Below are 26968 nucleotides of genomic sequence, written 5' to 3'. Positions count from 1 at the left end.
TTAAAACGTTGGTCTCTCTCTGGTTCTGGATATTTAGTTTCTTCTTCCCTCATTTCGCCTGCAATTTAAATATGTATGTGTGGACTGGTCCCGACAGAGGATGTCACTGACTAGCTTGGGGGGAAGGAGGCCAAAGAAACTCGTTTCCAATTTTTCACTTTTTTTCAGTTATTCTTTGCTGTCGTGAGGACACAAAATTCATGTTAATGGGGCAGCTCATTCGCCTTCGCATCACTTTGATTTTGGAGCTGGGACAGAACACAGCAGTTTCAACAATGGCGGTGGGTCGCGGTATTGGCGCTCTTGATCTCTTTCTCGCGATATCACTGATAGGTGAGTTTTCTTTGCGTTTCTCTTTGCTGATTATTTCTGGAGCAAACAGTAATGAATCTTTGTGAATGTCTAGTTTCATAGTCGAAATATTTCATTTTTTCCCCTTTTAATGCGCCCTAATTTCCGAAATATGGGTAGAGTGTTTCTGGCACAAAAACGATCAGTAAATCAATGTTTGATTGTAACAGCTTGAGAATTGCTTTTAGGCAACCATCCGCGGATCCGAGACATCTTGTTTACCCCATCAATAGGTTAGTACTTACATGGCACTTAAACGAGAAGTTCTATCTTGGAATCCGCCCTGTTAAATTTAATGTAAAACGTCATACGTTTGCTGAACAGAAAAACGGCTTTGTTTCAGGCAGGGTCATTGAGATTCCGCTTCTGCTGCACTTAGGGATCCATATTAGCTAACCACAGCAGAAATTCACATTCACACGAGGACAAAAACAGACAAAAACGTTGTCCATGTGTGAACATCTGCGTCGGTTAGCTATTACAAATTCGCAGTTCCACTTCACCCAGTTCCGAAGTTGATAAGTTGCACTCCAGGATGTATTTATTCCTCTTTCTTTTTTCAAACTGTCTTTAAGGAAATTATTCGGGATGTAAAACTAGCGTACCTTTCAATTTTACTGCACTATATTGATATTTCTTGCTCGGGCGATTCATGTGCATGTCATTTTACATAGTGTACTTTTTACCATTGGACGCGTAACATTTCATGTATTTCCTTTTTGTTTGTGTAAAAAAGAAGAAAAAAACGTCAAGCGCGGAGGTACCTAGGTGCCTTTCGTAAGCATCTGTTGGATTGAGCGTAATTAATACAATCAAGAAGACGCTTGCATCCAGCGACTCGGGTAAGCATTGAAGTTATGATTTAGGCACATATATTTTTTGGTTAGCGAAACATCGTAACACATGAACACATCCGAATGGGCAAGCTTATGATATTATAAATCCGTAACAAGAACCGAGATCGGAATTGTCTAAAATTCTAGTTAAATATTTATATATACATATATAATTCTAGAATAATATAGTTATTGAAATGATCGAGAGTCTGGCACTATGAAAAACAAATACAATGCAGCCTTTCTACGCTGCAGCTCTTTTCGGCAAAACGTGTTTCGCAACGTAGGAAGAAGGCAGGGCTGTTAACCAGTCAAGAGTCCGGTTGGCTACCCTATGCTGGGGGAAGGGAGAAGGGGAAGAGAAAGAAGGAGGAGGGAGAGAAGGTTATAGAGACGTACACTGACAGTACTACAGAGTCAAAGGCGCTCGTACAAACAAGACGTTCCCAGAAAGCACAAAAAATTTGAGGATGCCTAATCTTCGCCTTTAAGAGTGGAACGCGATAGCATTCAAAGATCCCTGGCTACTATCAGGCTTTCCGGCAATTGAATTATGTCTTCTCCTATATTCAAATTGCAATACGACGTTATAACGTCTATAGGTTGTGGTTAAGTCGTAGTTTATGAGTTTTCTGACGGATTTTACTTTGAGAAATGAAATTTTGTTCACTAACACCTTGCGCCACGTGGAGGACCTGCGCGGTTGGGGTGCTTCGGGAAGATTATTTCCGCCAACGACGCCGGCGCGCCCGCGCCCACGCTGACACTGACGCCGACGCCGGACTTTCTGTGACACGGGGCCCTTAACACTATCGCCTTAAAAGTGTCTTCACTGCTTTCTGAGCCGATGATTGGTGGGGACGGTGCTCTAGTATTGTCTGTTCACTCAGAGGACGATGATTTAGTTCCCTGAATGCGTTGAACATAGATTGTCTTTGTGCTTCAAATCAAGGACAGCGGTAGAATAAGTGGTCAATGTTCTTGCATCCGCAGACATCACATGCAGGACTGTCAGGCATTCCAATTAAAGCTGAATGAGCTTTCGTAAAGGCCACTCGCAACCACAACCAACACAGAAGAGACGATTCGCGTCTGGGCAGTCCGACCGGAGGTGCGAGTTGCAGTGAACGGTTTGGTTTGTGCAGTCTGGTGCCCCTCTATGTGTGGTATCCTCCTCAGCTAACGAGAGTGTGCGTGCTATAATGCGAAGCTGTCTCGCAGCGTCGGTCCTTGAGAGGGCAATAGGAACGCGACGGTCGTCTTGGTTTGACGTCCCAGCTGTCTTATCTGCGTCATCATTTCCAATGATCTCGCAATGGCCTGGTATTCATTGACAAGAGATATCATGGCCTTTTTCTCTCAAGTGATCGATAAGTTCCACGATATCGCACGACAGCTGATTGTGAGTTCCATGTCTGAGAAACGACTGTACACATTGTAAGGCCGGCCTTGACTCGCAGAAGACCGCCCCGTTTCCAGCACGCTCTGCATTCATCACATGAAGTGCACCGTGGAGAGCCGCGAGCTCTGCACCTGTAGACGTAGTGATATGCGAAGTCTTGGAGCGTTGAGTTATTCCCATTGTTGGTATAACTACAGCGCGGACGGAACTAGCTGATGTAGTTGAGGCATCAGTATAGACGTGTCTGCAGTCGCTGTATTTCTTGTACAAGAGAAGTAAACTAAGTTTCTTGAGTGCAGATGGGCGGTAAGTCTGACTTTAACAGCGTAAGCTGTTATGGGCTCACTCCAATAGCCATTTTGGTTCGCGTTGTTGTCCGCCGCGGCCGCCGCCACCACGTAACCGCTATCGCCCGAAATGCAAAATAATGTACCCGGTCTCCACCGGGATCAAACCTATGCCCGCTCCCTGGAGGGCAGATACTCTACCAGTGATCCACGCAAGCGCTTGCTATCGGGTAGCGGAAAGATGCCCTAAAACGCTCCCAAGCGCGAAGGGGCAGACGACCCGAGCTTCCGCCAGTATGGTGGCGCCATCCAGTTAATGTGCCTGCAAACGCAGCGCGCCCGACATGTAAGTTGCAGTTGAAAGGCTTGATCGGGCTCAGCAGACTGCTGTGCAGAGAGCATTACAAGCCGCAGCTCGCCGTTTACGCCGGGCGGGCAGTTCAGATTGTTCACGTCAAAACGAGGCGAACAGACTACCGCGAAGACCCTGTTATTCGTGGTGCCCAAATTGGAGCTACTCTTGAGCAGCTCCACCCAGCTTACGCTGTGACTGTGCTGCGTGTGCCACGCAGAGCTGTGACTTTTTCTGAAGGCCTGGGATTGTAGGTTTTTAAATACGGCTCACACACAGTGGAGAAATCGAAGGTCTTGCAGCACGCGCGTACCCTGATGTAAGAGAGGCACGGTGCGCGAAGACAGTTGCACTGAATGTCGTGTGGGGCCTTTCTACTCGAAGACTTGCGAGATGGTGGGTAGGTGTCCGGGCGAAGTGTCTTATGTGCACACGCATTGTTCCAATGATAATAGCGTAATCTTGGGCGACTTCAATAACCCTTGTCGTTGACGCGCTCCGCACTAGACCACGGGATATCCTGAGGGCTTGGGCTCGGATGCTTTGGATTGTATTTAGGTTAGTGCTGCAAGTGTTGGAGATCACCGGTAGACTGTACGACAGGAATTCAATAAAGAGGACTCTGTACAGTTAGTTGTAGCATAGATTGTATTGACATTCCCCATGTCTTTCTTGCTAGGAACTGAAGCATATGGCAAATCCCCGTCAGACGTTTTCTCGCATAATATACATGAGAGGTCCAGGAGAGATTTCTGTCAAAGGTTATTGACAGAAATGAGCGCAGAAATGAGTGTCAGTTCTCCGTATTTGAGACAGAAGTTTTCTTGGATCCAAGGACTCGCAGAACCACCCACAAAAATTTGTGACTTGTGCTATACGAGATCAGATGTCAGTCGACGCCTGTCACGTATGGAGACATTGATATCCTGCTAAATTCCATCACTGCCCACTTTTCACTTGATATTTTAATATACCTGATTGGTTATACTTAGTAATGTGCGAGGTACCATTCTAAACACGCTAGAACCCTTCTTTCCATTCGTTTTTCGATGCAGCTGGCAAGCGTACTTGGTCACTATGATGTAATGTCTACAGGTGACTTGCCAGGCTTGAGCACTGGAACTAGGTGACTGGTCTTCCATTCATGCGGAACCGTACCTGTCTGCCAGGAGCTGTTGTACAAGAGCAGGAACACTTTCCGAGCCTCTTAGCCAAGATTCCATAAGGCACGGTAGGTTACACCGTCGGGTTCTGGTGATGATGAACGCTTCAACAAAGCAGATGCAGCTTCGAGTTCTCCACGCGGAGGTCGCGTCCAATCGGTAAGTGGTCGAGCGTCGATGTTGCGGCGGATGTAGTTTCGCTAGCAATTTCCCAGTAAAACTCATCAGCGACTTCACTTTCTCTGCACTGTTGGTGAAGTGCCAAAGACGAAAGGGTGGCGCTGCTGAAAGGTTACACGGGGAGCACGAACAGTTCTCCATATGTGAGACAGAAGTTTTCTTGGATCTAAGGACTCACAGAATGACATCCATATTTGTGATGCGAGTTGGTCCATGCGACGCTGAATTTTCTTTTTAGTACTTCTGGCCAACCTCAAGTCATATAGAGACTTTGTACTCATGTATCTTCGCTCTGCAGGGCGATGAATTGCCAGAAGCTACTCCAGTTCAATGTCGTAGTCGGTGCGTGTAGAGGTTCTCCAAAGCGAATGCGTGGCAGCCTTCAAGGTACCCTTTATAGAGTCCTCTAGGATACAGGACAAGCAATCACTACAGCCGCCTTCCCCAATTGATTTGAACATAAGCCAGTCGATAGATTAGGTGACGCCGGCTGACTTGCAGTACGTCAGCCCTTCAGACCGAAGATAAGTGAGGAGGCGGCCCCTTCCCTGCGTTTCAGTGTCTGAAAACCACCTAACCTTTCTGGCGAAGGAGCGTAAAACAAAATTGAGGCCCAGGCAGCTACTGTAGACAGTTCCACGCAGAAAAGTGGGGATTACATCATTTAACAAACACAGTTCTTGTTCGGAGGCAAATGACGCTAATCTTCGGCCCCTCGAGTTTATCTTACAGCTTCTCCAGAGATAGTGGTGGGCATTAAAATCTCCAGTCATCACCCAAGGCTGTGGAGTGGCTGTCGAGATTCGCCGTAACCGGTCGCAGTCCAGCCGACTTGACGCCTATATGTAGGCTCCAATCAATTACTGTGTATGTGAGCTCGCCTTTGTTCGCTGTCAGAGACACGAACTGGTTTTCATGGTCAAGCGACACTGGATCTTAGACATACGTAAGGACACGCATTACGAAAACGATAATCTTGCTGCCTTCTCCGTGTGTAGCGGACACAAAACACTCATACCCGGACAGTCTGATGTGAGCTGATAGGGACTTGCAGATGAGGATAATGGGGAGCAGATTTACGAATAGAAACTGTCCAAAGTCCGACATGTGTGACTTAAGTCATCTGGCGTTCCTCTGAAATATCGACGCGTTCCGGACATCATCACGAAACCATGGCTTCTGACAAGCCATGCTTTCAACCAAGAGCTGCAAGCACTGCACTCAAAGTGTGCAGCACCTTAAGCGCGCCTTGCACTGACAAAGATTCCCTATTGTTAAGTATAACGTGAATGGCATTCATGAGAGACCGCAAAGTGTAGATGACCTGGAGATCATCAGCCATCATTCAACATCATTCATCATCCATCATTCAACAGTTGCCGAAGCCATCGAGGTCGGTGCGTATTGAGGTAACTCAGCCGCGCATTTTGCCTTCGGTAGCTCAGGCCATTCTTCAGGACGGGCGAGTCTTTCCGCTTTGTTTGTTGTCCTTGAATCCGTGTTGGTGGTGCTATGCGTTGATACGGCATCCCTTCTGATGGAAGGTGTGCATGTCACTAGCTACAGCTGCAGTTTTTCGCGAACATCTTCGGTGTCAATACCGATGTCGCCGAAGAGCGGCAGCAGCCTCTCGTTACGTTGAATGGACACGCATCATTCGTTTCATGATCGCGAATTCCTTCTGCACCCGCGGGCAACCTGCTGATGAGGCCTTGTGAGCACCACTGCAGTTAGGGCACTTTAGAACATCTGTGTAGCAGGTGTCTTCTGAATTGGACTCAGAGCACAGCGGGCACAAGACGTTGTTCACAGAAACACGATTTTCTTGGCCAACCTCGCAACACTTGAAGCACTTGAGGGCCTTCGACACGAATGGTAGTACTGAATGGCCGACATGTCCTACTTTGACGTGGGATGGAAGGCTGCCTCCTTCAAACAAAACCTTCACATAGCGCGTGTTTTCCAGTCTGGAAATATTCGTAAAGAAAGTGCGTTCTGTCGTTCATTTGATCAGTATTGGCAAACCGTAATTCGGGATCGATGGCACCGTCGACCTCATAAATGACGCCCGCAGTGCTATTACCGCCTGTAGGGATCATTGATCGCACCTTTACATTGTCGATATCAGTTACTCGTATATTACGTAGGCCTTGTAGGGCGATACGGTGTAACACATCAACTGCTAGGGCACTTTTGCACGAGTTTAATCTCCCGTCTTCAATCTCTTTTGGTGCAATTTTCTCGTGCAACGAAGAGAGGACCAGCCTGTTTAGGAGCCGCAAGTTGGTCGTCGGGTCCAGAGGCATGAAGAGCAGAGTGTGCGGCCTGCGCTGCGGTGCACTCTTCATGTTAGAAGCACTTGCCGATGAAGATGCATGCAGTAGTGTTCGTTTTGCTACTCTACTCATCGCGATTTTGAAATCATCGTCCGACGAGTCGTAGCAGTCCGAGCATAGTTCAGTTGCCTCGCTGTCTGCATTCCTTGACGCGCTTCCACGTTTCCCGGACGCTATCCGACCTAACAGCTGCGCCTCAGTAAGGTCCTCGGAATTCTCTTCGAAGATCCATTGCCGCAAGGAAGGAGCGGCAGCTCCCAGAAATGCAGGGAAAGAAAGCGAAAAGGCAGAGTCAAAAGTACAATTGTTCTATCAAAGAACCAGTTCGTCTTCGTCTTCTTCCCCGCAACGAAAACATTTAGAAATGTTAAGTGATGCGTAATGGGAAATTGTTCTATGAGGTGCCGTTTAGTGAGTCGCCACATCTGTTACGGTTGCAGAGTAACAGGGTTAAAGTGGGCGCATTTCCTTTATGCCAATGCGATGTGGTTTTCCTGGTAGAGCAGGTGGATCTATGCCCATATGCCAAGACAACAATTATGAGATAAACATTAACTGTATTTGACAGACAAGCCGATACTCTGTAGTGTGCCCACAAACTCATTCACAGCGCTAAGCCTTTTATTAAATCAACCAATACAGCTGTTTATTAAATGTGCTATCAGAATTTTTTACAGTGAACAGAATTTTTTTTAAATCACCCATGGAAGATAGCACAGTTCTCGCGTATGTAGAACTCTGCTGCATGGTATGTAGAATTCTACAAGCAATTGTTTTACGAATGCTGTAACCAGCCTACACAGCTGAAACTTTAATTGTGAATCACCGGTAACATGGTATTTTCCTGCGGGTGTCATGCAGCGCATATCATCAGGCAGAAACCTAGCGTGCAGCATTTTTGATTCAAACCCTAATCAACCAACATACGTTGACCATTACTCCTCTCTTTCTCTTTCATTCTCCTCTCATTTCTCTTCCCGTCCACTCTGAGGAGAGTAGAAGGCTAGAGGATATTACCTCACGCTAAACTCTCCCCTTTCGTCAATAATTTCTCCTCTCTCTCTCTCTCTCTCTCTCTCTCTCTCTATCGATCTTTCAATTATTTTGTTTTATTTCATATAATACGAGCACATTTAGGTTTGAAGTATATGCAGAAGGCGGTCTTATAGTCAGAGACTGTAAGCGCGAGACCTCCGGTTTATACTATAACGTATCTATTGGGACGACGTTTATTAAGTCATGGAGCTCGTCAGCGAACCAGCGCAGTACATACACAATGATGATGATCACAGACACAGGTGAAGAATAGGATAGGCAAAAGTGTCCGGATGATTATAATATACAGATGAGGAAGAGGTGCGTAATAAACGCCCACACTAATCCCCCCCTTCCCATGGGAAAGCGGCCATCCTGGCCACCCGTCAAGGTGTAGAGGCACGCCGCGTGAAGAGCTTCATGCTTGAGACGAAGACAACCTCAATATTGCGGCAACGGCGGTCTGTGGGAGCGTCAAGCGGAGTCACGCGATAGTTGGCAGGCGAAGTCTGTTCAAGGTCTATGTACGACCCGATAAACCACGGCTGGAATTTTTCGCGCAAACCTGGGGTACGAAGAGGAGTCAGGAGCAGCACCTCGTCACCAGGTCGAAAAGATACCACGTGATGGAATTCGCCGTAAAGAGTTTTCCGGTCTTGTTGCCTGGCCTCTATATTCAGCCGAGCACGCTGGTGGCAGTGGTCGAGTCGGGAAACATACTGTTCGCACGATGCTGGAGATGAATTAGCCTTGGATGTGAAGAATGAAACGTCCAGAAAAAAAAAATAGGGGAGCGTCCATAAACGAGGTAAAACAGCGAGTAGCCAGTTGTGCGCTGCACGGCCGTATTATAGTCGAAAGTGACGAATGGTAAAAGGGCACCCCAGTTTTTGTGGTGTGGTTGAATATAAACGGGGATCATATCGGCAAGTGTGCGATGAAACAGCTCGGTCAGGCCGTTAGTCTGATGATGATAGCTAGAAGATAGATGCCTTATGGGTGATGCCGGAGTCTCGAAGAACTTCGTTTAGGAGTTGTGAAAGAAACGCCTTTCCACGGTCACTGAGCAGTACACGAGGAGCACCATGACGTAGAATTATGGCTTGAAGAACGAAGTGAGCAACTTCCGAAGCAGAGTCAGTAAGCACAGAAGCTGTCTCAGCGTAGCGCGTCAGTTGGTCGACGGCAGTCACTATCCATCGATTGCCAGCAGTAGTGACCGGAAGGGGCCCGTAAAGGTCGATACGAACTACCTCGAATGCGGCTGTAATTGGCTGAAAGGAGGATATGTTTGTAGCGTGCGACACTGGCAGGGACAGCAGGAACCGACGCATCTCGAGACGCTTGCAGACAGGCCAGGCCAATAGAAACGACTTCGAATGCGGTCATAGGTCTTATGGAACCCAAGGTGGCCAGTTGTCAAAGATGGTAAATGCGGCGATACAGCACGCCATCGTCCAGCTTAAAGTGCGCAAGTTGGCGATGGAGGCGTGTGTTAGGTGGACGAGAAGCCCCAGATAGGTGAGCTATGAATTGTTGACAGTACGGCCCAGCCAGCTGACGAGAGGCGAGAGGCTGATCGTCGTCTAAAGGTAATTGGTATATTGAGGCCGGGGAGGAAACCATAGCAGTGTTGGTCAAACTGGTGACGTGCGAAGTAATTGCAGAGGCGTCGAGCGGGACCGTAGGAAGTGGGCAGCGAGAAAGAGCGTTGGCGTCTTGGTGTTTCATGCCAGACTTGTGCATGATTTCAAAATCATACTCTTAAACGCATAAAATACAGCGACCCCGGCGTACAGACAAGTTCTTGCGTGTGGAAAGCCAGCATTAGGCGTGGTGGTCCGTAACAGTTATGAAATGACGGCCGTGGAGATAAGAGCGAAAGTGCTGTATCGACCAAACAGCAGTCAGGAATTCGTGCTCAGGGATCGTATAGTTCTTTTCGGAAGCGGTGGGTACACTGCTGGCGTATGTAATGACTCTCTCTCTCTCGCGAAGAGTTGTCGCAAGAACAACACCTATACCGCGGCCGCTAGCATCGGTGGGTAAGAGAGTCGGAGCAGCCTCATCAAAATGGCAAAGCACAGGTGCAGACGTGAGGGCGTCCTTCAAGCGTGCAAATGCCAATTCTCAAGCCTGGGACCACAGAAAGGGTATACCGGAAGCTAGTAGCTTGTGTAATTGAGATGCGATGGAGACCAAGTTCTGAATAAAACGACGCAAATAAGAGGCGACGCCAAGAAAACTGCGCGTCTTTGGGCCGGTCGGGACGAGGAAAGCGAAGGATTCAGCAATCTTGTCAGGGTCCGGCTGAATGCCGTCCCTGCTCACGACATCACCAAGGATCTTAATGGCTTTGCTGGCGAAACAGCATTTCTTGGTGCTCAGCTGAAGACCAGAACGGGCGAGGCACGTCAAGACTTACAAACGGGGGAAAAATTAAAATGTTATTACGGCAGACAGCACTTTGATGCACCAGTAATTGAAATATAAGCGTAAATACATATTAAACAATGAAACATAGGTATCGAAGTAGAAAGAAATATATAAGAATAAACATTAAATCAAGTTTACATATAGCACAAGAAAGTGCGCAAACTCGAATTTAAGTGAACTAATGGCAGAATACTATTTAAAGGGGCCCTGAACTAACCCTGGGCTTGGTTATAAAACGCAGTCCGTGGATACCGTATACGCTGCTGTCAATGTCTCAGCCAAGTTCTGCATGCTCCACGCGCATGGAGCATAAAGTCACCTTTCCTTCAAACGCTCTCTTTTCAACAGAAGCCTGTCCCTCACTCTTTTCTGGACGCTTTATTTGGAAATAAAGCGGATTACCTTACGCGCCTGCTATTGGCCAATAGCTGACATCAATCAAAAATTGTGTTTGGATCAGTGCGCTTCTACCTGCTGCTACTGCGTATGTTCATTGACACCGTTTAATAAACAGGCTAAAGTAAGCGAGAATGTGCTTTCGAATTTCGATAATAATTACGTACTTCCGGAAGAAGCCGACTGCCGTCTGCTCACGCTCGACCGTGGCCGCCCGCGTAAGAATTACACTTTGGCCACCCGGCTTATTAGTGTCGTAGCCGTGAGGGTCTCGCTAATTTTGCCTAGTTCTGTAGACTCAACTAGCCTCAAAGCATGCGAAACTTAAGGTCAGGCCACACGCACGCTCCCTCCTACCATGCGTCGGTCAAACTGGTGCAGGAAAAAGTCGGTCCGCACCACGTAACGCAGCGAGACAAGAGCATATGTGCGCGAGCGGGAACTCAAGCCAAGTCGTGCACAAAGCAAACGCTGCAGTTGCATGCAGCTGCGGTCTGCTACGTTGCGTAGATACCGCGGCCGCCGCGGGGTGCCGCGACGAGTCCACTGGCTTAGGGTGCTTTGATGTCGGGACACCCTAAATGGCTGAGGGATATGCGGCGCAATAAGGACAACCGCGTAGCAGCGGAAGCTCCGCGAGCGGCGTGTTTGATTGTCAATAACTCCGCTTCTGCTGAACGCATTGAACGACTTTTGGCGGCAATGGTATTTCTGAAGTAGTCTAATTTAAATTCAAATGTATTTTTCGACTTCGATACAAAGTGGTTCAGGGCCCCTTTAGGGTTTGTGGGTAAGGTATTCGATAGTGAAGCTGAAGCGAAATTGGCAGTTAATGTTTCGTAATTGGCTCTTGGTTTAGACAACAAAAAGGTATTCTGCGACGCTAATCTGTAGAGGTTACGTGCAGTAACTGATTTGTTCAATCAGGGCTATTGGAAGCTCTATTGGAAGCCCCTATTACAGCCACATTTGGTCCAAATTTAAACGCGACGCATCGTTTGCTTCTCCTGTAACACCAGGAGAAATAAATACATCGTTTTCGAGTATGTACTTTTATATTCTCATTGGATGTGCGCACCACTCACGAACCTAATCGTTTGTCGAGTCAGTCCTTATTACCGAGTAAAATGTTGCCAAAGTGAAATAAAGAACAATCTTTAAAGAACTGTGCTTAGATTTAGAAGGCAGCGTTTCTCCCCATATGCGTGCTGCCAACCAAGGTGATTTAGTTGCTATGGAGTGGCGCTGCTAAGCATGAAGTTGTGGGTTCCGTTCCTAAACCTGAAAATCCAATTTCGATGTGCGCGAAGTGCAAAAGCGCTCGCAAACTTAGGTTCACGTTAAGTAACCGCAGGGGACCTACACTACACGAACGCTTTTGGGTTCCGGCCCCGCCGAAATGGGGCCACCGCATCTGGGAATCAAACGTGGGACCTCATTCTCAACACGAGAACGGCGTATCAACTGCACCACCGCGGTACTGGTCCACGAGAGTTTCGTATTCCGGATGAATATTTTGCATAATATCTTGCAAGGTAACTTTAATAAAAACGGACGGCAATGTGCATCAAGAATGTATGGCCCGAAACAAAAGTATCTGGGGCGCGCCCACAGAGAAACCGATGAATGTTGTCAAACTCGGCGTGGGCGACCAGTAATTGTGTGGTGCACTACGATTCTTGAGCGAGGACACATGGGTCCCCATTCTCAGTTGAAAGTAGAGCGCACAGGCCATCGGCGAAATTCAGCGTTTTCTAGGTGGTCCACAGATTTCTCTCCCCGTATGTACAAGGCGACGCCGGAGAATATATTCCATATATATCCCAGATACCATTGCTTTAATGACTAACCGAGAACTGTTCTGTGAGAATTTGTATGCATATTATTTATTGCCCTAAAATTGTATAGCGATGCAATTCTTTCTGAGTAACGCACATTTCTGTTTAGTCGTGCTCCTGCTCATTATGTATTTTGCAGCGTTATTCCTCCATCGCCTAATGTTTTGACAGTAGCCATTGATGCGTCCTGAAGTAATTGACCCATACTAGCGGCTTCGCTATAAAAAAAGCAAAAGCAACTGCCACGTTGCATTGGTTAGAACACTTCGCTCGGGAACGTAAAGTCGTCAATCACGCCAGGAAGCGAGAACATTGTGTCTGCTAATGCTTTCTTGCTACAAACATGCATACTGAAGAAAGAGAGAGAGAGAGAAACATGCTTTAATGAGATGTTGGAGATGTTAGCTTGGGTATTCGCCTGATATACTACTCCAACCTGAAGGAAGACTGTTTTATTACGTGAAATTGCTATCACCATAACAATATTACAGAGGATAACCTGTAAGAGGATTGTACCCACTCATCGTCATTCTCGGTCTGCGTAAAACTGCACGTAATCGTGCAGCGCGCAGCTGGACGTGGACCCGCGGCACTGCCCAACACGTCGCACTCACTCTTACACTATCACCCAATCAAAAATAAAAAAAGGTGGCTGACTAATGGAGTAGCACACGAGCAATAAGGATTATAAACAGGGATAAGGTGCCTCAGAAAGGCTGGCCAACGTTTTGATAGGAGGACCTATCTTCGTCAAAGGACCTATCTTTGACGAAGATAGGTCCTCCTATCGAAACGTTGGCCAGCCTTTCTGAGGCACCTTATCCCTGTTTATATCACTATCACCCAATAGTGTGTGTATGAAGCAGTGCAGTAATCCAATGCAAAGTGGTAATTGTACTGTGCGATGGGAAATAAGAACGTCAATACAAGGGTCACGATTCCTTTTCAGTGGTCCTGATAACCACAAACGACACGTGTGTATCAGAGCCAATTAGCAGTAACGTGTTCCATTGCGCACTCGACATAGCGCGTGCGAAGAATACGAGGATGCTAAACTACAAAGATCATAGCATAATGAAGGGTTCGAAACACCTATAGCGGTATGCGCTGACGTCATCGCGCCATCGTATTGTTGTATAGCCATCATGTGGAAAATCTAAGCGTTATCTCAATCCGCTTATCTTCAGCAGCACAGTGGAATTTCTGAATGCAACAGGGGAAAAAACAATTCGCCGTTATGCGACGCCACGTGAATACTCCATATATTATGGTGTCTTAAAAAGACATTGAAGAACAAAAGACGCCGGCAATAAATTTCAAAAACATTAAGCGGCACCGTGAGTGTGCAAAAAGAAAACACAAAACTGTGAACGACATCCAAAGTGTACCTGCACAGCCAATGCGGGCTTACCATTATAGTTTAACATCACTCTGCAATTTGCAGGAGCGAGCCAGGCGTACCTGAAGGCTGGCTGCAAGATTGATACCCTGCGGGCGTGCGGCAGTGACTACGTCCCCTACGGAAAAGGCCCACATTTACACGAGTCTGGTGAAGAGTTTGAAGAAGGATGCAAGTAAGCGATACACGTCAAGTTCGCTGATGTAATTTCAATGAGTTTTCTGCTTCCTTAAACGTACACCATTGAATGTCATAAGACCATTTCTTGCTGCTAAGGCTTGTGCAGTTAAGGGGCTGCAGGGGCTAACTAGCGTATGAGAATTCATAAACAAAGGAATAACAATTATTAAGTCTATTGGCATTTTTGTTTTGTTGTGTCTACCACATATGATCTAGCAACCGATGGGCAGTGTGATCCATGTGTTAAGGCCAAGCGTAATTTCAGGCGAAGAGCGACGTCACAGCTCATATCAGCGCTGACACGAACAATCATGGGGTAAAAGCTGTTCACCGAGGACGAGCAGCCGAACAAAAGGCGAAACGGTTGGAGTGCGAATATACGTAAGAGAGACACAAAACGGGAGGGAATGTCAGGAGTCGAACCAGGCAAATCCTGTTTGCTGCCTTAAGGATTAATGAAAAGAAAGGAAAATTAGGACATTGAGAAAATCCTATGGGCGTGAACATTCTCAGCATCACATTGAGCCTTAAGGCGATCAATCGGTTACAGGCAGCAATGCTCCCGTTGCTTTCTGAAATCTAAATCTACATGAATCTAAATACACAGAAAACAAACAAACAAATCCTACCAACGATTACAAGGAGGAATCCTCTGTCAGAGTACACATTGTAATGACCTTCGTGCAGTGTGTTATTACTGTGTTACTTCTTCCTTTGGATGTGTCACAAATGAACGAAGAAGCGGTGCTTTTTGTCCGTCGCTGAGGCTTAGCCATACACTGGCTGTCTTTTATTGAGAATGCTGTCGTCTCCTAAATTACGACAGCCTGAGGAGTTGAGTCATCGAAGTGCTAGCTATGCGAGAAACATCCGAAGTAAACCTCAGGGCGAAAGAAACGTGAAAAAAAAATGTGAATATTGCCGAAGAAAAGAAACAGTGCAAAAGTCATGCGTACCAATAACATTGCTTACCGTGATTTTTGTTCCTTGCTCATGATTTAGTTCTGTGTGTTTCATTCAGGAGGGACAGGATCCAGCTCCCTTGCACATTGCAGTTCATCAAGAACTGCACGGAAGGCTTGGCCCGAGCAACAGCACTGGTCGCAGTGCAAGCACTGGAAGAGAACATCGAGGCCATCTGTGTCGTAGGATCGGAAGCCTATAAAAGTATGTCTCTCGTCACTTCGCTTGTGAAACTCTGGCACTTGAGCAGCACATATAGTAAGTTCGTATTAAAATCGCGTATGTGTTAGAACTGATAAGTGAATTCACACGCCATCGCATTAAGTGGAATTGTCGGAGCCTAAGTTCCAAGTTAGGAGAAATTAAAACCAAGCTTCAATCCAATAAGCTACATGTATGGGCACTGCTTATTCAAGAGCATAATAAGCTATGCCCCATGTTCAATTTTATTGGGTATCCTAACCCATCTATTAGAGATAGACGTGCTACTACAATGACTTCATCTCTGGGAAAAGCTGCAGTGTATGTATCATCGCCTTTTGCTCACACAGTGATTGATCTGGAGCCATGGTGTAGTGGTAATCAAGAAGTTGTCGGAGTCCTGACACGACCAGTGAAGACTCCTGACATTCTAGTGTCATTATACCCCAGACCACAGCGCACACGTTTGAACTTGGGGTGGATAGCCCATCTTCGGTCTACGTGCCCGGGAATTCCTATTCTCGTGGGTTTCCAAAATTAAAAAAGATGGCTGACTAATGGAGTAGCACACGAGGAATAAGGATTATAAACAGGGATAAGGTGCCTCAGAAAGGCTGGCCAGTCTTTCTGAGGCACCTTATCCCTGTTTATAATCCTTATTTCTCGTGGGTTGAGACTTCAATGCTCCACATACAGAATGGGGATACAAGTACAACTCCCGAAGAGGATGTCAAGTTAAAAACATCATGAGCGATGCCATTTTTACGCTGTTGAACCATCACGCTGTGTCTACCTGTGCTGTACCCACAGTATCTAGAACACATGCTCCAGACCTCGCATGGTGGTTGGATCCTGGAATGCCGCAGCGGCGCGTGGAACCAGATACGTGGGGCAGTGATCAAATGCCAATAATGACTGCTTTGCGCAGAAAGTGCACAAAGAAAATTCGACGCCAAGTAACAGTCACACATTGGGATAAGTTTCGGGAATCATCGATTGATAAAGTACCTTCAGAGCCCTCGAAAATTCCTCCCGCATTGCAAGAAGTGCTCCGTAGTAACACCACTGTAACCACAGTTGGCGAGGAACAACCTCAATCTGACCTTGCCCTTTTGCAGCTTTGGTCAAAGCGACGTCAGGCACAAGTGTATGCGTCGAGGAATCCCGATGTACCAGGTAGCCGTGCACGTGCTAACCATATAGCGACGAAGGCGCGTCGGCACGAAAAGCCAATTTCTCGACGACGATGGTATGCGTGGTGCGAGCATCTTGGATCTGGCATTGGACACAGAGCACTTTGGCGTGCGTTAAGGTCAATGGAACGCTGTCATAAGAAACCTCACCCTGCAGCGAGCTTTAGGTAAGCGGCGCAGAGTTTGCCACATAAATTTGCTGAGCACGCTGCTAGAGCGCTTTTCCAGAAGTACGATCACGCGTCACCTATAAACTGCCCCGAAATTAATCAGTCTGACACAACTGGCAAATCCGAAATATCCAGCCTTTTCAGCCTGGCCGAACTAATAGCGGCGATTGAAACTTTGAAAAACGAACAATACCTGGTCCCTATGGTATTCCTTATGAGGTCTTCAAGAAGATGGAAGGAGCCGCTCTCACCGCACTTCTTCAGGCTATTAATAAAGTATGGGAGACTGGAAACGTTCCACTGGTTGGAAACATTCAATTGTTGTCCCGATTTCGAAACCAGGAAAGGCTCCAAATAACCTGCAGTCTTTACGCCCAATTTAACTAACTGAAACTGTCTGCAAGCTCGCCGAAATGATGCTGGCCACACGTAATTCCTGGTGGCTCGAACGCCATAATAAATATCATCCTGCTCACATTGGATTCCGCTCTTACTTGGTAACTGAAGACGGACTTTTTATCTTATCAGACGAAGTTTTACAGATTTCACCACACAGTCAAGCTGTGCGCACGGTCGTCGCAACAAACATAAGGAAAGCTTATGACAATATAGACCATGAAATCATTATTACCAACCTCATCGAACTTGGACTTCCACCACGGGTCATAAGATTTATCTACTCATTTCTTCAGAATCGCTCATTTGCGATTAGAGTAGATGGAAGGCAAGAAGGATACTTCACATCGAACAGAGGAGTCCCACAAGGTTCGGTTTTGGCTCCTCTTCTCTTCAACGTTGTTCTAATGCCTCTACCCTGACAACTACACCAGATTCCACACGTGAAGTGTTTAATCTATGCGGATGACGTCACTTTGTGGCCCGTGCATGAAGGCGTATCTAGACAAACTCGACAGCTTCAAGAAGCTCTTGATGTTCTGCACAACTACGCTCGGAAAGCAGGGTTGGACATTTCCGCCGAAAAATCAAGCTATGACGTGGAGGCCAACAAGAAAGGACGCACAACAATCCCGCAGCGTCCTTTACATTTAAACTCGGTGCAGTGACAATCCCTGAGGCTTCTGAGGTCCGCATACTGGGTCTCGATATTCACCGCTCCGGCTGCGGTGCACACTGGCTCCGTAAAATCAGACGGAGTTCGACAAAAACCCTTCACCTTATTCTTCGGCTTGCAGCAAAAGCAGCTGGAGCTTAAACTGGCGTAGCTCGACGGCATGGTACGTGCCGTCTTGCAGCCACGAATTTTATATCAGGTACAATTTCAAAGGCTGACTTTGGCAGAGTTGGTACAGTGGGAGACGATTAATCGCGATGCTATGCGCACAATCAAAGCACTATCCCGCATCATTCCGATACCAACCTTACAGGAACATGCCCAGCTCAACACAATTGCAGAACCAACTTTGCAACGTGAAAAAGCACTCGAAATGAAAAAGTAATTTGTTCCGGCTGTGGCTGCGTTTCATGCTCATTTTCAACGCGGCTTTCGGATTGACAATCAGCCCTATCCAATGCCTTCCTGGGAATTCACCAGCATCACGACTAATACGCCAACGAAGTTACGACGCAGCGATACAAGAGGTAATATTGACGAACACAATGTGATCGATTCATCATGTGCTAACACCTACAAAGTCTATACGGATGCTGCTATTCTCCCAGAAGGCGGGAGGACCATCATTCCTCAGTACTACGCATAATTTAATCAGCGGCAACCAGCGTTATTTATCTACGGAAGCCAGCGGTCTAGTAATGGAAGTTCAAGCCATCCACGACGCTGTGCAAGATGCCACATCTAAGCTGCCTACAATCAAACAACTAGATATCTTCACTGATTCTTTAGCGGCTATTCATGAACTCAAGAAGATTGACAAGGTGATGGAAATCTGCGAGATACACGCTATGAATAGTAAAACAGCTACTTGCGTCAAGGTACACTAGATTCAAGGGCATGCAGCGAACCCTCACAACATTGCTGCTCACCAGCAGGTACACTGCCCTCCTAATCCAGATCCTCCGTCTATTCCCTTCCCCTCCCACCTCAACCCCTTAATTCACTCCGAGCCCGTAAAAATTTTCTCCGGCAGGACACACGCACTCTTCCCCCACCGTGTGTCTGCTCCCTCCCCCTTCACCTTACTAGGGCGGAGGAAGTTGTGCTTAGCAGGCTTCGGGCCGGGGTGGCCCTTACACCGACTGTGATCTCAAGGTGGAACGGGTCGCATTTAGCACTGGGTGCTACGTGTCCATGCTTATCTCTCCCTGTGATGGACGCAGATACAAACCACCTAATATGGACATGTACAGGCTTACAATCGTAACGCTCGCGTCTGCTACTGCAACCGGCCTCCGCTACAGTGTCACAACCAGCTATGACCGCTGGATACATGATAACAGATTCCACAAAACACTGCTTCAATTCATACACAACACAGGCCTCACAGTACACATGTAATACACATATACACATCAATAATTATGCCTTAACGGCAAGTGCTTATTGCAAAAAAAAAGTAGGAAACACAAGGGAGGACTAATATGAGAGCCCGAGGTATAAGACGCGCTGTGCTAGTCACGTTTCCCTTGTGTTGCACTTCTTGATAAAAAATTCTTTTCAGATATGTGTGCTCATCTGCCACCAGGCCAACTTCCACAAGTACTTTCACATCGAGCAAATGCTATCACTATAGTCGACCCATGGTGGCAATCAGTGTATCGCTTTGCGGTGAAGCAAAATAGACGTTCCACCTAGAACGTTTTACTGGATGTATGCGCTACCGTTGTTCGAGGTTCTAGCCCGACAGATTGTAATGTTTCCCTCCATTGAAAACAACGTTCAAGCGAAATTTATCTGGCCTTTGTAATGAATGAAGAGCAATTTAGGCTTTTGAAACTGTTGAAGCAATTATTCAAGCTCAACCATTAGTATATTTCAATCTACTGCGGCAAAGTTTAAACATTCGTTTAATGACTAGAAAGACAATCCCAGCGTCAGTACAGAAAACTGATGTTTTTCGAAGGTTGCTTGAGAAGTAGTTACTATTAACAAATTCTTTGCTGTGCAGATATTATCTAGTCAGAAAACAAGTTTTCGTGAGATGTCTGACATGCGTACGGCGCTATTTTGGTACACTGCAATAGAACAAGCAGCCTTGGTCGTTTTTCAAGCTACGGCTATCCTAGAATAGCAAGGGGTGCATGTGAGAGATATTGAACGCGGAGAGCTGCAAAAAGAAAGAGACGTCAGAAAGCAGCGATGCGGAAAACATTGCAGCTTTTTACATAAAATATACAGGGTGTCCCAGCTATCACGCAGCACGCATTGATAAAGGAGGAACGGCGTTACGCGAAGCAAACCTAGTGCGTATTGTTTCCAGTGCAGTGGAGTAGCCGCCAGTAATTTTTTTCGTTACTGAGATTTAATTAGGTAATTGTAATTAATTATCTAACTCCAGAAGTACTGTCCTAATTATCAAAGTGTCAATGAGAAAATTGTAGAGCACAATAAAAAACTACCGATACAGCTTTCTGCTGCTCAATACGTGCTACATAAACGTGTTTTTCCGAGCGTGAAAGACGCACGCGAATACACGCAAAGTGCCTCGAGCGGCCAGACGAGCGGCAATTCTGCGTATATTCGCGGGCTTCTTTCACACTCGAAAAATACAATTATGTACCACGTATTGAGCAACATAAAGCTGTATCGGTAGTTTTTCATGGTGCTCTACACTTTTTCTCATTGACACTTTGATAGGACAGTACTTCTCGAGTTAGATAATTATTTACAAATACCCAATTCAATCTCAGTAACGAAACAATTACTGGCAGCTACTCCACTGTACCGGAAACAATACGCACTAGGTGTGCTTCGCGTAACGCCGTTCCTCTTTTTTTTTTAATCATGCTGCGTGATAGCTGGGACACCTTGTAACAAAAAAAATGACAGCAGTCTTGCGTAGCATTGCAGAATCGCAGCCCCATTTCCATTGAAGCTGCTTTGATAAATTAGTTGCAATAAGAGTTCCGATTGCCTGTAACTGTCTCACCTACTTTAAAACGTTTGCCCGTAATGACTTCCGTTTGAAACCTTGTGCGCATGCGCAATACTTTCGAGCATTTGTTTAGGAATTTTCACAAAGACAGTCATTCTTCCATACCCATTTTACTTCGCCGGAACCTTGGCCACATTAGCAAGAAAACGGGGGTTCACTAATTTATTGCAACGCTTTTAATTAGGCCAGGAACGTGAAAATTTTCTCCTAGGTAGCATAACTCTGCTTTCCACTAAATATGGGCTTCTTTTAAATTACAGTTATGTCGGCACATTGGGAAGCATAGCTGATAGCTGAAATATGACACTTTCTAAAACTTCATTAGGAATTTTTTACAAAGGTTGTATTTGATCTAACGCAATAAGCTTCGCACAGAGGGATAAATAACAAACTTAGTTGACACCAGCAATCACGGGGAGGACTTTGCACAGAAATCTTTAACAGCGTTTCATCTATTTCTGCTAAATATGATTTTGGTGGCATTTTTAGTTCTGCCAGGGTAACTGGTTAAATTGTGCACCAATCAGAAGACACATTCATAATGTTCCAGAGCACTTGCAGAGGCAATTTATTGCAATGACCCCAATAATCCACCCACTTTGAACTTGGCCTACACATCACCCATTGCCTGGTCCTTACTGTTCACAAGCCGAAAGAAGCTGCCTCGTTGAGTTAACTGAGGTCACCAGGCTATCGTCCTATCACACATTCCAAACTGAAAAATGATGGTGCAATAGTTATTTCTAAAGCACCGTAATATTAAGCGAGAAAAGTTAGAACATTGCGACTCAATACAGTTAAAATGCCCAGAATTCCTAATAAATGTAAATTTTGTGTAAGGCAGAGTTTTATCGTGACATTGGGAAACATACCTCATAACAGGAGCATGGCACGTACTTTTGAACACTTATTAAAGAAATTTTCTGTCACAAATTCTGTATTATATCTACCTACGTTTATTCACACACAAATTGATTTTAGCGTTGCACCTATATGTTCGCTGCATTTTGTAGTTTCCACTTGTAGTTACGTAAGGCAGCAGTAAAATTTATTTGCCACTCGTAAAAAAAGAAACATCACCAGCCTTCCCCCTGTCGAGAAAACGGGGGTAAGCGAAGCTGGTGGCAAGACGACACTGTCGCAGGCGTTCCGCTTCGTTTGCCCTAAATTCAGGGTCAGCTGGCTCTTCGCTGACGTTTCGCCTGGGCTTCGGAAGCCCTCACGCTAAAATCGCAATGCAAGCGTCGCTTACCCCCATTTTCTCGACATGGTGAAGGCCTGGTGATTTTGTCTCTTGGGGTCCCACGAGTGACAAGGGTAGTTCAAGGGCGTGTTACAGCTCCCCGAGTCCACAGGGGTATGTGCCATTGAGCTTGGACCCTTTCTGCACTATCACCAGGATCGGCGCACTTTTCATCATGACACCACCACCATCACCACCACCACCACCACCGCCGACAGTTGCTTATAAAAAGCTTCGCTTAAAAACAATGTTAACGCTCTGGAGGACTTGCATACATAATTTATCACAGAGGCGCCATTTCACCCATACACTTTGAGCTTTTCGCATACATTAGCGAAAGCCCGGCCCTTTTTTTCTCTCGCTAAATATGAGCAAAATGCGTTGTTTAGTTCACCAACGACATCGGTGAAACCCACTACAAGCGTCGTATGTCACGTGAACATAATAAAAACGCGGGTTCAATAATTATTTCCAGCGCTTCTTTATAGGCCAGGAACGTGAAACTGTTGCCACACATTGCACATAAGATTTTCATGACTTTCGCTGAATTTGAAATAGGTATCTTGTGCAGTTGTTTTAGTAATAAGGAAAATATTGCGAATAGTGACGGTAATAATCTGGAAAGCTTAATAAGGTATGTTTCTACGGAGGCGGCAACTAATATAGATGTAATAAACATTTATAGCTTTTCATTCGCAACGTGCTTCTACTTCAAGGCAAAGATAAACACCGCGCCTCGCATATTTCACCCAGGAGACCGGGAAAAGTCAACTACATACTTTGTATAACGCACAAAAATTGGGAAAATGCGCCTATTGAATAATTTTTTGAAATCACACTATAACCTACACACTTCAAACTTTCGATACACTTTCTTCATGAAGTGGCCTCATTTCCTGAAATCTCTGGCGTTCCTGGTCCTTTCAAAGAAGCTGATAAACGTTCGAAGCGTTTCATATAACGCCTCTAAATGGGCCGAATGCGAGCGTCTAGCAACTGTTTGTTAACTCCTAATTGACACACACACTTAAAAGCTTGCCTGCATATTTCCGGTAATGTTCTCCAATTTTGATTACCATAAACCTCCATGAGTAACATAGTCTTTTTATAAAACTGGGAAAATTGCATGTAACATTTTCGAGTGCTGACGTACATTCAGCCAATATTAGCGCTACATGATGCTGATAGTGATGGGATGAAACCGTGGAGGTTGTGATAACCACAGCACAGAAGTGTTTTTAGGAGTAGACTAAGTATTCTAAGTGTTGCCAGCTGCGAGAATTACCTCATATATTGAGCATTATCATGGAGAATAAATAATTACTGTGAGATGACGAGCTATGGTTATGCTATCATGATTACCAGTATGAGAAACTAACACCATGAGAAAAAGAAACACGTAAGCTTTTCTCCTTTTTTTTCTCTTGAGACGCGGTATGTTTATTCTACTCTTGATCCACACTAGATTACCAGAGAGGAATCAAATGCATGAATTCCCATGGCGACAAGATGCACAAATGCTTAGGAGGCTTTCACGACATTCTGGAACAAGCCGTGATCAAGGGTCCCACCAAAGAGGTTATTCCCCACACATGCTGGTTAGTATACGTTTTATTGCCTCCTACAGTATAATTCTCACTCCTGTTCAATCCTGTTCATATTTCATGCTAAATTGTCGTATTTTGTCGTATATACAAGCACGACAAATATTTATTAACGCGTATTGGGTGCTTGTATAGCGCCGTCGTGTGAAGAAACTTCGCAGTTTCTGCAGGGTTACGCCGGCGTGCTCAATACAGCCGTCCTGCACAATAGACGCAAATTCTTACCAGACGCTTTGACATTTCTGCAAGAGTTTTATTTCAAATTGCTGTCTTTTGCCAAAAAGCGATGTCGTCTCTGAGTAAAGTTTTTTATTTAATTTTGGTCTTATATTACGTTATTCTGTTCATGATGAAAGGGCAACTGCATTACAAGAAAAATTGACAGGAGTAGATGGCTCAGGGGGTTTCAACGCGTCAGCCCAGTCAAGGCTCATCGCTCGCCTCCCCTGCGTCATTTTGTGTCATTTGCATATGGGCAACTTACAGAGCAATTACGTATGGCGATGAAGGAGTTACACACTGGTTAATGTACTATCGCTCAAAAAGTTTATGGACCACGGGATCTCAGAAAACGCTAAATATCCGAGCAGCCTTTAAAAGTAGACAGTAAAACCGTACATTACAATGTTGTTCGCGTATACCAGTAGATCTAGGCCTGAAATGAGAATACCAGGCTGAGTTTTCAGGCTGCGAAGATATTCAGCTTTTTGTCAGATCCATTGGTCCGTAAACTTTTTTGGTCGATAGTACCTAAAGCAAGATGAAATCGGCACACTACATCAGTTTAAAAGTTCTATAAATTTGTTATTTCGAGAAAAATTGCAGAAGATGAAGCCCAAACCATAACGTACAATAGTGCGCCGAAGCCTGCACTTCCGTAACGCCAGTGTATCGTCACGGATTGCAGAGTTCCGTCTAGGTGTTGCGCATATTGTGGTGACAGCAAAAGTTCTGGAGTGCTTGTTTGGTTCAGTGACTGGTTCCTTTAAGACGGGAAGCTGTCTATTGCGCGAGTAGGCGGCATGCCATCAGCTACATAATGTGTGCGTTTACATATTCAAATCTCGTCCGGCGCGAGGATATGTTCAGTGCCTCCCGCCAAAACTCCCGAAATACGTTCTGCATGCAGGAAAGCTCGACAGGTCACGTCTAGCAGGTTTGTTACGCATTCATAGCTAGTGCGAAATTTTTCGGTATATGTTTGTGTATTAAAAAAAGACGAAATACATGGCACACACAATAAACCGCGGACAGTGTTTCATGTGGGCAAGTATGGTGACCAGATCCCTAAAACCAAGAGACGCACAGTTCTCTCATTTCGCTCCGTGCAGCTTTAGCATCGTAAATACTCGCACTGTAGCTTAGCTTGCAACAAGCGATGCTTTCTTTTTTTTTCAGCAACGAAAAACAGTCGCGAACCGATCGGCGTGACGAAGGCTTTTTTGTGTCGCGCGTCGTGCATTTCCCGGTCGTCAATTTTGACGCCAACCAGAAATCTTCCAGTGTACACGGGGCTTTACAGGGTAATGTAATCTTTCTGTATCGATAAGCATATAACTAAAACCAAATTTACAAGGTCAAAATTCATGGCATCATGACGGGTACGGTAACTTCGGTCAGCGACTCCGTGCACCAGTCTTGTTCTTTCTTGTTTGTTGTTTATCAAGCCCAAAATAAGTTAAATTCTGTGGTTTCATGTGCCAGACCCACGATCAGATTATGAGGGACGCCATAACAGGGAACTCCAGATTAATTTTGGCCACATGGGACTTCTTTAACGCTGACCTAAATTCAAGTAAACGAGCGTTTTCGCATCGAATGGTGCACGGTGCGGCAGGGATTGGACCACGCCCTCGTGGTCAGCACCGCAACACCACAATCAATGAGCTACCATGGCGGGTTGCTTTTTATGATCACTCTCACAGTAAGAGTGGCATCGTACTACCGTAGACGTGTAACTTAGTCATCTTTCCTGCATTTTTACTCGCCCACTTTATGAATCTCTGTGTTCGTTCTGTGACCTCTGTTTTGAGCTGTTTCTATTGCTTTTTATGTCACCCGAGTTCTAGTGGGACTCTTTCGTTCTTGTTACCTATTTGTTCAGTACGGGCTTGTCACTATATTTTTATTATATATCCGTTCTATCGGAAATGAAGTTGCCGGCTGCGCTTATGGGTCCCTACATCTCCACAACACGTGATTAAAAAATATAGCCTAATGTTTTTATAAGATCGTCAACAATGCGACGTAAATTCCGAGTTCAGTACGCGCGTCCTTCGTCGAGCGATAAATAGGTGGCAGTTATAACTCGGGGAAAAACGGTCACCGTCGTAACGTACTAGTGATAACATTCCCTTGGGCTTAAAAAGCAGCTCTGCGAAGATAAGCATACACATAGACGAATACGGCACAAACAAAGCGCATCTTTCAACTGTTTATTAAAACATACAGGGGGTGAACATTTCCCGTGGCGTTCCCCACTAGTAAGCCTTTTATTGTCATTCAACGACTCGCAATCTTGCTTTTCTCGTTCACCGCAGCTCCTACCACGACCTGCTGGCTGCGTCTCCAAGGCACTCACGCCGTGCGACAGCGTCGGCTCCAAGGACTTGATGCTTCGTGTGATAGACGAGATCTTCGGTGAAACTCTGAACCTTGTCTGTGGCCACTATTCCAAAGGTTCGAATGCCTGTAAAGTCCTCGCACCGTTGCCAAAGCTGGGCCCCAAGGACCGTAGGATAGCTAACTACATAGAGCTGATCTTGGAAACTTCGAGCACAATTGGGCACAAACACTAGCCTTCTGGGTCAATAAATGCATTTTAACGGCAACCTGCCTTTATCATACCTACTTTGCACTGAAGCGACAGTGTGTATGTACTTTTGGTGGGAGTCAAGTCACAGGGAATTTCTGTTTACTGAAACTGAAGCTATTGTTTCATGTTATACACTTTTATTCTGTGTTACCGTATCTAGGCGGCCCGAAAGGTTATTCAAGATACGCACTTGTAATCTGGACAGACTTGTATGTAACAAATACAAGTATTTATTTACTTCTAAATAATCAAATTTAATGCTAGTTTTGTAATTGAACGAATACATTTCTTCTTTATTAAGCAACGCTTACTGTAATTTGATGTTTTGAATTACTTTTTTGAGCAACCAATTACATTTAACCTGTTTTTTATTGACGACATGCAAGTTGTAAACGGCAAAACAACTTAGAGCACTTGAATTTAGCAGGAACTGCCGTACAATCGCCGTTGTACCACGCAGCAACCTCGCAAATGTGCACATCCAGACATGAAGATCCGGCCACTCAGCATTTGTTTGA

At 45.6% G+C, this 26968-nt stretch overlaps 1 protein-coding gene across 1 annotated transcript; it reads left to right on the top strand.

Annotated features, from left to right (window-relative positions):
* The first annotated feature begins 196 nt into the window (after window positions 1–196).
* On the top strand, window positions 197–26421 carry LOC125946800 (uncharacterized). The gene is made up of 5 exons (XM_049670838.1): window positions 197–333; window positions 14057–14186; window positions 15213–15358; window positions 23497–23629; window positions 26176–26421. Exons 1-5 carry the CDS (start codon window positions 201–203, stop codon window positions 26246–26248), a joined length of 615 nt encoding a protein of 204 aa, XP_049526795.1. The 5' UTR covers window positions 197–200; the 3' UTR covers window positions 26249–26421.
* The last annotated feature ends 547 nt before the right edge of the window (window positions 26422–26968 follow it).

Source organism: Dermacentor silvarum, chromosome 7 (genome assembly GCF_013339745.2).
Source record: "Dermacentor silvarum isolate Dsil-2018 chromosome 7, BIME_Dsil_1.4, whole genome shotgun sequence".
Lineage (NCBI taxonomy): Eukaryota > Metazoa > Arthropoda > Arachnida > Ixodida > Ixodidae > Dermacentor > Dermacentor silvarum.
The sequence above is the reverse complement of the archived record's forward strand: the minus strand, read 5'-3'. Positions and strand labels throughout refer to the sequence as shown.